Source organism: Nilaparvata lugens, chromosome 1 (genome assembly GCF_014356525.2).
Source record: "Nilaparvata lugens isolate BPH chromosome 1, ASM1435652v1, whole genome shotgun sequence".
In the NCBI taxonomy this organism is placed as follows: domain Eukaryota; kingdom Metazoa; phylum Arthropoda; class Insecta; order Hemiptera; family Delphacidae; genus Nilaparvata; species Nilaparvata lugens.
Window position 1 is genome coordinate 77375461 of NC_052504.1, and position 12539 is coordinate 77387999.

The 12539-nt window shown below is 33.6% G+C and overlaps 1 protein-coding gene across 1 annotated transcript; it reads right to left on the reverse strand.

Annotated features, from left to right (window-relative positions):
* Positions 1 to 1801: 1801 nt before the first annotated feature.
* On the reverse strand, positions 1802 to 12539 carry LOC111063912 (solute carrier family 25 member 35). The gene is made up of 5 exons (XM_039443821.1): positions 12416 to 12539; positions 5746 to 6287; positions 2715 to 2933; positions 2283 to 2400; positions 1802 to 2020 (listed from the first exon to the last, which is right to left on the reverse strand). The coding sequence occupies exons 2-5, from the start codon at positions 6118 to 6120 to the stop codon at positions 1824 to 1826; spliced, it is 909 nt and encodes a 302-aa protein (XP_039299755.1). The 5' UTR covers positions 6121 to 6287; positions 12416 to 12539; the 3' UTR covers positions 1802 to 1823.

The window sequence follows — 12539 nt, forward strand, 5'->3', positions numbered from 1 at the left end:
GTGGGTAATTATGGGTAAAATTGCCTGAATAATGTAGTAGTGTTTGAATGGCGGGGGGCAGCTGTGTGGTGTGTGCTGTGGTGGCACTGTGCTGTCGTTGTCCTTGGTTATAATATCTACTTAATAATTAGCGCGTTGTGCTTCGTTGCACCTCTGCTCACTATAGTAGCCCACTCACTGTTACCAACTTAATTTTGATTTTGCTGCACTGGTGCTCCATATAACCTACTAACTATTTTGTGTTGTCATGCTGCAAATCTGGAGTACGCAAAGTACTCACTTTGCGCACTAGTGCGGAAAAGTGATTCTTTGCAGCCTGCAATCAGTGCACAAATGGTCACTTTTCAGGGTATCTGTAGGAAAACATATGAACCCGTTCGCGAATATGGATAATTGGATATGGAACTATCAGCTTACCACAAGTTATAGCATCCATTCAACTTACAAAAATACTTGATTGAGCGGAAAATTTTCCAATTCGAATCGATGAATGAAGAAATCTTGCTCCAATGCTATGGTTGAAAACACAATGAAATGGCGAAGTCAACTTCAACTTTGAGAGTGCTGAGTGTAATGCATGTAGTTGAATGGTGGCACACATAATGGAGGTGGAGCTGTATGTTTTGACTCATTTAAATACGTGCATTACATTCAAAACTGAAGCTTACCTTTGTCACTCCACTATGTTTACACCGCGTGGCATAGGATGAAGATTCAATTCCTGAACCAATATGGTCTCCCAAACGATCAGCCGAAAGATAACCAGACTCATCTAGGCCACACAGTGTTGTACAGTTTCTTTATGCTCACAGGGAATACTCAAATATATTCCCCAACTTTTCTCTAGTATTTCTCAAGAAACCTGGACAAGTCGTACCAACCATCACCATTATATTATAAGCTTTGAAGACCGATGCAGGATGACGAGAGCGGGATAATTTTACATTTCTAGTTGTAAAGTTTAATTTGTCCAAGGTCAGTGTGTTAGGTTCATTTCAATTAGCCTAGTACCTTTTTCAGGCCAAAAACTCTGAACGCCCGAACAGGAACGAATTCCTTTAAAATGGACTATATCCACTTCCTCCTCATTTATAGAAATCTTATTCACTGCCTTTTTCAATCCAATGAGCAAAATTTAGACTGAGCACCGAGTCTAGAGCTTTAAACTTATAAGAGAATTCTACTTCCCTATTCCATAAATATTTACAGGATGAGCATAACTTATCAAACACATTTCATAGATGAATAAAAAAACAACCAATAGTAGTAGCGCGCTTATTTTTGTGGCAAATATTGGTTTAGCTTCTATAATTTGTGATGACCTTTATAGAAACAGTCGACTCAATGGTAGGGGTGACACAATCGGTTCAATGGGGTTGGGTGACAGAGCGTCAGGAGAAAGCTATGTGCGTTCTGTGGTTTCACAAAAGCAAATAATCGGTTATTACTGTTCAAAGAAGTTTTCGTTTAGAGTATGGCCGTAAAAAATTAGTTGTATGCAAGAAAGTTATGTAATATCGATTAACTTACATTAATAATTGAAACAGCAATTTATTTTATGTGCAACAAAAAGTGCTCATGTAGAAATTTGTCGAACTTGTCAAGTGTTATAGATAAAACTATTTGAAATTAACTTTTCAATAAATCAATATTCATGTATGTACACTCAATCGAATTTATTTATTCACCTACTATGAAATGTGTTCAATAATTTATGCTCACTCTGTATTAAAAGCCTTTACATTAATTCAAAGTAATTATATGCCTACACAGAAAAAAGTATTGTTATTTTTAGACTGTATTTGAATAAGGGAAATTTTTTATTAATCAGGGTAAATCGAACTTAGATTATTCTTGAGAATATCCCAGAAAACAAGGCACAGAACAGTATGAGGCCCACATCTAGCCAACTGAGGTATTACACCTTTGTAGAGCCCAGTAATTCCTTCAATCTTGAAAACTTTCCTAACGCAGTCAAAGTAGTTCTTGTAAAGGAGGCCTTTCCCATTCTTGTCCACCCCTGCAAAATATTTAATAAAGTTATGAACAACAGCTTCAGCTTGTTTTTAGATAAATTGATTAAATCATGAATCGTTTAGCGATCAATCTAATTAGCATTAGGATACTGTATGCACCTTTTGATTACCGAAGGTAGGTAATAAAATATTACCTATGCCGAAAATCCCTTATTATTTGTATTTTGTGCATCTTCTATAAATCCCTATTACATTTAATAAATCGGGCAAATGAACGATTATGACGTGATGGATTGAAAAGCTCACCTTGATTGTACAATCGTGTAGCTATCACATCGAATGGATTCATTGTGAATGCTGTCAAAGTACCACCGGCTGCACTGGCTACAATCGTATTCATCAAGCTTTTCTCGGCACTCAGTACCTGAAAATAAAAATCCATAATTTCTTAAAGTTTTCTAGTCAACTGCTCTCTAATTCTAAAAACTAATATGGATCGATAAAAATATCTTCCTCATCTAAAACCAGTTACGAGCAGAAGATGAATACAGTATCTACCAGGTGGTTTTAATGTGGTAGCAGAATTGGAAGGGTTTTAATTCAAGAAAACTTCAAGCATAACTGGAGTCCTTAGGACCTATTCTTAAAAAAAACTATTCACTCTGAACTGTGAGCATTGGTTGAACGGTGAGCTCTAGGGTCTTTTGGCAGTTCAAACTATTAGACATACTGACTGACCTTGTAATCTTCTAGCAGTTCTCTTGTCAAATAGAAACCAGACAGTTGTGAGCATGATGCAACGACCAGGCGAACGCAGGCTCCACTCACACCCCGCCACAGACCCGCAACCCCGTACTGCCGACGTATGGTGGCTAGTGCTTCCAGAGTTCCCTGATGCGGGTGCTGGTAACCCACTGCAATGCTAGCTGCTGCATGAGATTGTAAATGTATTTTCACCTGAAACAAATTATAACTATTCTATTTCTCACAAAAATCATCACATATCAGAACAAAATAGGTACAATATTACATTACAATAAACACACACTCCATATTTCGATTTAAATTTAATGAAAATTAAACTTATTATTAAATTTTATAAAACTTTAAGTGAAAAAGCACTCACATTCTTTGATGGTGGCGACGTCCGTTTCGTGCTGGTATCGCACATTTTCAAGCCAAACCGGAACTCAGAGTTCCTGTTTGGCTTGAAAATGTGCGATACCAGCACGAAACGGACGTCGCCACATCAAAGAATGTGAGTGCTTTTTCACTTTGAAATTTTATAAAATTTAATAATAATAGTGGAAACAAGATGGATAACCAACAACAAAAATTAAACTAGTCTAATGAAACTGCTCTTTAAAAAACTAAGAGCTTCATCCGGATACGACAAAATAAAAATAACAAAAATACAGTAGCTCTTTTTTTTCGTTAGGGCTACTCTTAAATAGAAATAAAAAACTAAGTGTCCTTTTTTTAAATTGTTTACTTTCGGCCATGATACCATTATCAAGTACTACTTGTACTGAGAAGCAGTTATAAAAAAGAGTACTTAGATTTTTATTTCTATACAGTAGCTCGTCTGAGTGGATCCAAGAAATAGCATAGTGAATGAGTCAGTGTCTAGTTTTATATGAACGAGGTCTAATCACTCGATTTCAGTTGTAGAAAATTAGTGGTGTATTTTCAAAAGGTTGATGTGATATTGCTCTCTTTCATGTAAAGTACGAGTACAATCCAGAGTAGCCTAGATAGAAGCAAGAACGCGATTTTTCATTTCAGAACAGCCATAAATTATTGATCTCTCTGAGGAATTGGAGATTTTTAAACGAGCATAACTACATTCTAAATAGAAATCTCTAATTGAATAAATTTATGTAGATATGAAAATTTCAAACTAATATTAATAATATTTTGCAGTTGGTCTGAAAATATTCTCTGTTCAAAGCAATTTAATATCGGTAGTCATCTTAGCATGATGATGATGATAATTAATAATGAGAATATTGTAACTGATGATAAACAATAAATAGAAAAATGAACTAGTACACCAATTGAAAACAACTAATACTTGGTTAAGTGCCAGTTGCACAAAAGCCGGTTAAATCTTAACCGTGATTAATTTCACAAGAAGGTCTTTTTTATAAGATGGCTTCTCTGATTGGTTCTCGTGGAATTAATCACGATTAAAATTTAACCGGCTTTTTGTGCAAGCGGCACTAAGGGTATGATCAAATTGGATGCACGTATGCGCAAGTGCACGTAAGATTATGCATGACCGACCAAACGCCCAGACGAGATACAAAATCTTGAAAAAGTCATAGGCCAACGCCGACTCATACTGAACGCGTGCACTTGCTGGTGGCTTTCAGTATGAGCAGCTACAGGCACGTACGCACGTCACAACGTGTTTCTATGGCACTTTCCAGATTTTGTTAACATCTGAGCCTATTTCACAAAGGTACAAGTATTGTTACCAACCATGGTTATGAACAATTACTTGTTACAAGTTTACAAGTACTCACGTTTCACAAAAATCTATGGTTTACAATTTTACAAGTCTACAAGTACAGTTTTTCAATAGTAAACATAACCTATTTTCATGATAATTTCCTTTTTTCATCCTTTATAAAGGTTACTTGTACTTTTCAATAATATTACTTTGAAAATATTTGAAAGCAATATAATGTTTTTTGTACAGTCTACTTCATTTATTGCTGAATTTGTAACCTACACAGTATATGTACTCTATATATATATATATATATATATATAGTATATGTACTATATATAATGTATACTATATATGCTGTGTATATATACTATAGTACACATAACCTATGAGGTAACACATTAATAACTATTTTGGAAATTTATTAAATTCAATTTCCTGATGCATATATTTCCAAAAATAATGAATTATAGAGGAATATAGGGCATTAGAAATATTTATTGAATATTTAAAATCATTTTAATGATCACTTGTAAATCCTTTACATAGCTTTCCACTTCGGTAGAAATTTCATAGTTACGAACAAGTAATTTCGACAAAAATTGTTGGCTACAATGAAAATCTTTGTGAAACACTTGTTCGTAGCAAGCAAATCACTTGTAAACTTGTAGAAATTCATTGTAACTACAAGTTTACAATTCTGCTTTTGTGAAACGCTTGTAATCAGCTGTTCTCCAAAACCATGGTTGGCAACAAGACTTGTAACCTACTTGTACCTTTGTGAAACAGGCCCCTGAGCGCTTGGTAATACATGACCACGCGCGCAATTGCACATGTGCATCCAATCTGATCCAAGCTCAAAGATTGAATCGTTTTCTTGTACAGTAGGCTACCTGAAGATGATAGGGTGTGATTCAAATTGTATCATAGACTAATAATAGATATTTTAATTGGATGAATTACGCCGATCTCAAGGTAGTGATTACAAAGATTTTCAAATTGATGAATATACTATGGTAAATTGAACTGTTGTATCCGTTGAGAAATCCACTTCTATTTATATTATTTCAAGACTGCAGTATTGTGATGGAACCAACACATCTTCAGCTAAACGAATGCATCTTCTAACATCAGTTTAGCTGCAATTGTGTTAATTTCAACGCGAAACTGCAGTCCTGTGATTAGATTAATAAAAGTGGATTTGACTACTATAAGCGTATTTCTCAATTATGGAAAAATTCCACAACATCAATGTGTATTCATCAAATTCTATATTTGGTGAGTTATAATAATATGAAGATTGATGGTTCTTACCAAATACAAAGGACTTCCTGCACATGCGCCCAGAACCCCTGCGACTGATCCGATGCCTAATAGATTCAATAATGACATACTTCCATCCGGTTTGAGATTCAGTTTCCTTTTTTCAGCCACCTCGTAAACACCCAGCCTTGTACCATTCAGTAATACTTGAAACACTAGTGCTGGGCCTAGTCCCTTCTGCAAAGCAGTAATGCCCTCTGTCCTTCCAATCACGTAGAATGCATGCAAGAAATGTTTGTAATAAACTCTGTGAGTACCTTTTTCTTTCAATTCGCCTTGTAATTGAAATCTGACTTTTACAACATCCAGAGGGTTAGTGATGATTCCAGCTCCAATAGCTGCCAAAGCTCCTGTTATGAACTCCATAATATCAAAAAATATCTTCTTCAATCAGCATTGCAGTTCAAAATTAATCAAAGTAACTCAGTCCATCTTGTAGTAGAGAAATCAACATCAAAGATCAGTAGAATGAAACTTGAATAAAACTGGCAAGTTTTAATAGACGCCAGGATAAGTAAACGTCTCCACAGCAACTAAAATAGAAAAAATATGGAAATCCTCACTCTAGAATATTACAGTAAGCCTACTACTTAAGATCAATATCCTAGAACTATGAATAAATTATTTTTAAACCACCTATCGTACTATATTCAATATTCTTTTGGTTGGGCAAAGTTCAAATGTTTATTGGCAGTATAACTCAATTTAATAGAGTGAATTTGACAAATGACGTTTTATTGGCAATAATGCAACATAAATGCACTTGGACGGTGGTTTACTCGCAATATGTTTTTTTTTTTTTTTTAAGATTACGTCCTAAAGACTCCAGTCATGGAGTATAAGACAAGTCATGTTATTACATAATAATTCTAACACTAAGTAGTTCAACCTAGTTTAGGTTTGAAAGGAATTCTTGTACACTATAAAAAGCTCTATCAACTAAATATTTTTTAATTTGTTTTTTGAAAATCTTCAAATCATCATTACTTTTCAAGATTTGAGGTAGCTTGTTATAAAATTTCCTACCAATATAATCTGGTTTTTGTTCAAATAACCTACTATTGTGACCCATTATATGATAATCTGCTCTGTTTCGCGTATTATACTCATGAACATCTGAATTCTGGATCACACCACTCGTTTTCACATGCATTACAACTTCATATACATACAAAGATGGCACAGTTAATAGACCAAGCTTTTTAAATAAAGGCCTACAAGAGTCTAACCTATTCACTTTCTCTATACATCTGAGTGCCTTCTTTTGAATCTTAAACACCCTGTCCATATTTTGTTGAGATGAATTACCCCATACTAAAATAGCATACCTAATATGAGATAGTATAAGTCCATGGTAAGCAGTTAACAGTAGTTTTTTATCATTCAGCCTAGCAAGCTGCCGCAGGACAAATACTCCAGATGATATCTTATTACAAATCCTCTCAATGTAAGGATGCCATGTTAATTTCCTATCCAATAAAATTCCCAAGAATGCTACTTTCTCTTCTTGGTCTAATTCATTTTCCTCTACAAACACATTTATTTCTCTATCCTCTACTGAATTATATTTACTTTTGAATTGTAGGAATTGACATTTCTTACTATTTATTGTTAATTGCCTTTGCTTCAAGAATTGGACAATTGACTGTACTCCAGTAAAAGCATTTATTTCTAGACTATCTAATAAATAATTGTTAAAGATAAGCGACGTGTCATCAGCAAACAACAGAGCTCTGTGATCTTTTAACTCTTTTGGTAATTGGTTCACATACAACAGAAACAGTAAGGGACCCAGAATTGAGCCTTGAGGTACTCCAGCCTGGACCTCCAGTTTTTGAGATTTAATTTTTACTATTTCATTCCCATCCACCTTGGTAAGCTCAACACACTGGTTTCTACCTATGAGATATGATTCAAACCATTTTAGTTCTATACCATTCACACCTACAGTTTTAAGTATTTCCAATAATATTCTATGGTTCACACAATCAAAAGCTTTGGATAAATCAAGAAATATTGCGGCTGCCTTCTCACCTGAATCTATTATATCTATTAGTCTTTCAACAAGGGATACTATTGCAGTCTTAGTAGATTTCCCTTTCTGGAACCCATGCTGTTCATCACATATGAAATTAATTTCTTCCAGGTGCATCAATAGCCTATTTAAAACTACTCTTTCAAAAATTTTACTTATTACATTTAGAATACTAATGGGTCTATAATTTTCAACTCTTTCAGAATCACCGCTCTTGAGAATTGGCAAAATTTTTCCTTGTTTCAGATCATCAGGGAAAATACCCTGCTCTAGTGAAGTATTAAGGAGATGCAATAAAGGGTCCAGTAATTCATTTTCACATTCTTTTAAAATTTTGCTTGAGACCCCATCCAATCCTACTGTTTTTTTGTTATTCAAATTTTTTATTATTCTTGACAACTCATCTCTTGATAATGGATGAAATTTAAATACCTTTTCAATTGGCTCAGCATTTAATGTAGTTGTATTATAAGTATTAGTGTTCAGTGACTTTTGGAGATTATATGCAACCTGTTGATAATACTTATTGAAAAAGTTACAAATGTCTATACTATCATCCATATAAATTCCATGTTCATCGATTATCCTAGGGACATTAGTAACTGTATCTTTTTGAGCTGCTCTCCTATTTCTATTAATTACCTCCCAAACAGCAGAGTTAAAATTGGTACTAGTTGTTAATATTTCAGCTGTTTTCTTACACTTAGCTTTCCTCACTTCTTTTGCATAGTTTTTCTTTAGACATTTGTATTTGACTTCACTCGGAACATCCCTCACTAATTTAAATTCCTCATAAGCTTCCCTAACAATATTTCTTTGAGTAAGAATATCTTCAGTTATCCATTCATCTACTTTGTTTAATTTACTTTGACTTTTTTTATTGGACAGCATACACTAATGTGAAATCTTAGAGTATCAATGAATTGCTTATATTTGTAATTTAGGTTACAACTGTTATAAACACTACTCCAATTTTCTTGAAGCAGTTCCTGCTTCAAACAATTTATATTTCCTAGCTCATATTGCTGAATTTCTTTCACAAAAGTTTTTTTTCTGCTGGGATTCTGGCCCTGCAGCTTAACATCTAAAATTTGATAGTTATGATCTGACAGATCTGAGCTACCTAACCTGACATTACACCCTTCTATATTTGTGAGGATATTATCAATAATTGTCTGTGAAGTTCGAGTTACTCTTGTATATTCGTGGACCTTAATTTCTAAATTATTGATATTAATAATATCTCTAATGTCCTCTGTCATTTTATCCTGCCTGGCAAAATCGGTATTGAAATCTCCTACTACTATAACATTTGTGAAACGAGCGGTTGTAATTTCCAAAAGTGTATGGAGCAGCTCACAAAATTTTTGCCAGTCTCCATTTGGTGACCTATAGATACCTAACACTGCTACCTCAAATCGATCATCAATTTTTACCTTAGTCCCGTCACCTCTAAATCCATCTCAACAGAAAATCTCTTAACAAAATCCAGTTCATAAGTTTGGGTATGTTTAGCATTGCTAGTGAATATACATACACCACCACTTCTATGAGCTATTCTACAAAATTCTGATCTCAGTGAATAGCCTGGAATCCTAACTTGATTTATTTCCTTTATTTTTAAGCCATGCTCTGTGAAAATAACAATATCAGGATCCTCCTGTTTAAGAAATACTTCTAATCTGTCAATTTTGTTGCGAAGATACTGAATATTTTGATGATAAATACTAAAGACCTTACCATCTTGTGCTACTCTATCTCTAGCATTTGTAGCTATTTCCCTTTCCCTGTTTTGAGCCAATTACTAAAAAATCGTTATTTGTTTTTTTGACTGTTTTTGAACCAGAGGATTGCAAACGGCTTTCAATCAGCTCTGCCAATCTATTACAAAAGATTACTTTGCCAGATCGATTTAGATGCAACCCATGATTAGTGAAGTTATGTCTTTTCAGCCTTTCATTTAGAAAACAAATCCCCAGTTGTTTAGAATTCTTATTTTTTAGGCTGTTGATTGTATTATGGATTGATTTGTTTGTCGAGTTGATTGCTTCATTTAATTCTGGCCTATCAAACCTATTAGGAATAGTACTTATTATTAAGTTTGTTGTTTTGCTGAGTGGCACAATTTCCTTGATTTTTTCTGTTACTTGAGGAAGATGATTCAAGTTAGGTTCATTTATATTATTTGAGCCACCCAGTACAATTAGACAGTCATTTTCATCAAAATCCTAGCTGACTCTACAACTGCATTAATTGATGCACTTGGCTTGAAAAAACATTGGACATCAAATTTATTTTTTAATCTTTTATCAAGGAGATCACTGCAATCACGTCCATGACTGGACGTCAGTAGCAGAACGGTGATGATGATGGTGATGAGAGATGAACCTTAAAACAAATATATCATATTCAAACTACGGAAAGATGTGCAATTTCCCTCCCCACTCAAATACTATAAAATTAAATGTTCCTTGCCTGCTGATTGCAATTGGCCACCCCTGGAGCAGGTCAAGTGCATCAAGTTTTGAGTTTGGGTGGATAGTAGAATCAGTTTGAGACATAGCTTAGGATATGTCTCCCAACTAGTCTCCAACCAATATATGATAAAAAGAAACTATTAAAATATATTCGAATATTTTATCTTTTCAGAACAGTATGCAATTCAGAATTGATGAGAGAGATCTATTTTGCTCATATAAATTCCAGTTTTGAGTATGGCTAGGAAATTGGGGGGAGGGGAGCAAATAAGGCTGCTTTTAATCCATTAATTAATCTAAAAAAATCATTTATAAGAATAATGTCTTACAAAACTTGATATGATAGTTTGCACCAATTTTCAAAGAGCTCAAAATACTGTCAATCAGGAACTTATATATTTATAAAACCCTAAAGATATTTTTTGATAGAAGTGGCGAAATTCAGTTGATTTATATGCGCAGGGTTGGTAGGAATCAACAAAATATGCAAGTTCGTAAGCCCAACCTACAAAAAAAATCTTCACTTTCCTAGCACGAAATTTTTCAATAGACTCCCTGTTGATATGAAAAGGTGTAGGCAGAAGACATCCTTCTGCAGATTATTGCATTTGAGCTTGTAATGTTATTATGTAAAGTGTAATTTTGTTAATATTTTTATGATGATCAACTGATACTGAAGTTCTCTTTGCATTAATGAGCCTGTGAAAGTCAGAGTGGTGGAAGTCATTTTTTTTTTATTTTCGAGTCAAGTCCAGTTATGGGTTCTAGAACTATAAATCTATTACTAGAAGAGTGGTGTAATTCATATGGTTCAAGGAACTATCCAGAGAGAGAGAGAGAGAGAGAGAGAGAGAGAGTGAGTCATATTCATCATAGTGTTCAGAGTGGTGCATGTGATTAACACACCTACAAAAATGTTAAATTGATAATTTTTTTGGTCAAATCAATATAGTCATTAGTGAGAACAATACATGCCTGTGGCCCTGAAAACATTAAATTCATCACCTTCTCACTTGGGAATTGAGTGAATAGCTTCTACTAAAACCTTCAATTTCTCAGAAGAAGGTTGATATGACTTACACCACTCTGATTTTCACAGGCTCGTTTGTTCTAATGCATTTTCAATAGGTACTCATATCTTAAGAATTATTGAGATGTCAATATCTTACAAAATTTAAACTAGAACCAAAATGTTGTGGAATTTTTCCATATTAGCCTATAAGGTGAAATAAAAAAGAGAAAAGATGTGTCAGTTCCACATGTAATATTTGACAACATGCGGAACTATTTTCACATTTTAATAATAGTACCGTATATTATAATCAAATACATTTTAAACTGACAACATAGTTTTCATTTCAACTTCCTATTAATGATTTGAAATAGCTTTAGTTGAATAATTATTAAGATAAGATACAAATTCCAAAAAGATCAAATTGTTCATTAACTGCGTTACGATTTTTGTAACTTTATAATTAGCAAAAATTGAAAATTTTTCTCTGAGAATTCAATGCATAAATTAGGCTATTAAGCTGCGTTTACACTAAAGTTGTCAGCAAAATGTTTAGAAATAGTTTTCTTTCAAAAAGTTGTCAATTTGTTTGTAAAACACAACTTACTGTTCCCAAATGAAGGTAAAGCAACAAATATTGTCAATTTTTTGCCGAGAGCCTATATAGTCGGTGTGGACTTGTATAGGGGGAAAATTTTGTTGGTAACTTTCTCATTGTTTACCACACTGAGTAGAAAACAGAACTTATGTTGAAAACAAGGATTTCCACAAGTTTCTGTACTTTTAATGAATTTGCAACAAATTGTTTAAAACTCTCTTGATAAATACCGTAGTGGTAAAGGCAACTTTGAACTGCGTTTACACCAAAGTTATTAACAAAATGTTAATAACTTAATCATTATAGATTCTATTAGATTGGACATAACTTATCATGCACATGATGAACATGTTTGTCAAGTTTCGTTCAATCTAAAGATAATTTAGAAGGATAACTTCCATAGAATCTATAAGGATAACTTTGGTGTAAACGCAGCTTAGACACTAGAAGCATAAAATAATATAAACTTAGTAAAGCGCTACAAAAAAATTCCCTGGTCTTTAAAAATCTGATACTACAAATTATTAAAATCCACTTACATATTTTTTTTTAGAAATTAGTTGTCTGATTTCCCTCTGATTGAGAAATTAACATGCTAATAGTGTACTTGCGGATCAAAAAAAATTATGAGTACGGTATCATAATATTATGATTGGAATATCT

Bases quoted from the DNA above. Each gene is read 5' to 3' on its own strand.
- LOC111063912 (XM_039443821.1), bottom strand. From the start codon at position 6,120: ATGGAGTTCATAACAGGAGCTTTGGCAGCTATTGGAGCTGGAATCATC. The intron at 2,934-5,745 runs GTAAGAACCATC...AATTTGTTTCAG, and splicing joins CAGGAAGTCCTTTGTATTTG to GTGAAAATACATTTACAATC. The intron at 2,401-2,714 runs GTCAGTCAGTAT...TTTTATTTTCAG, and splicing joins AACTGCTAGAAGATTACAAG to GTACTGAGTGCCGAGAAAAG.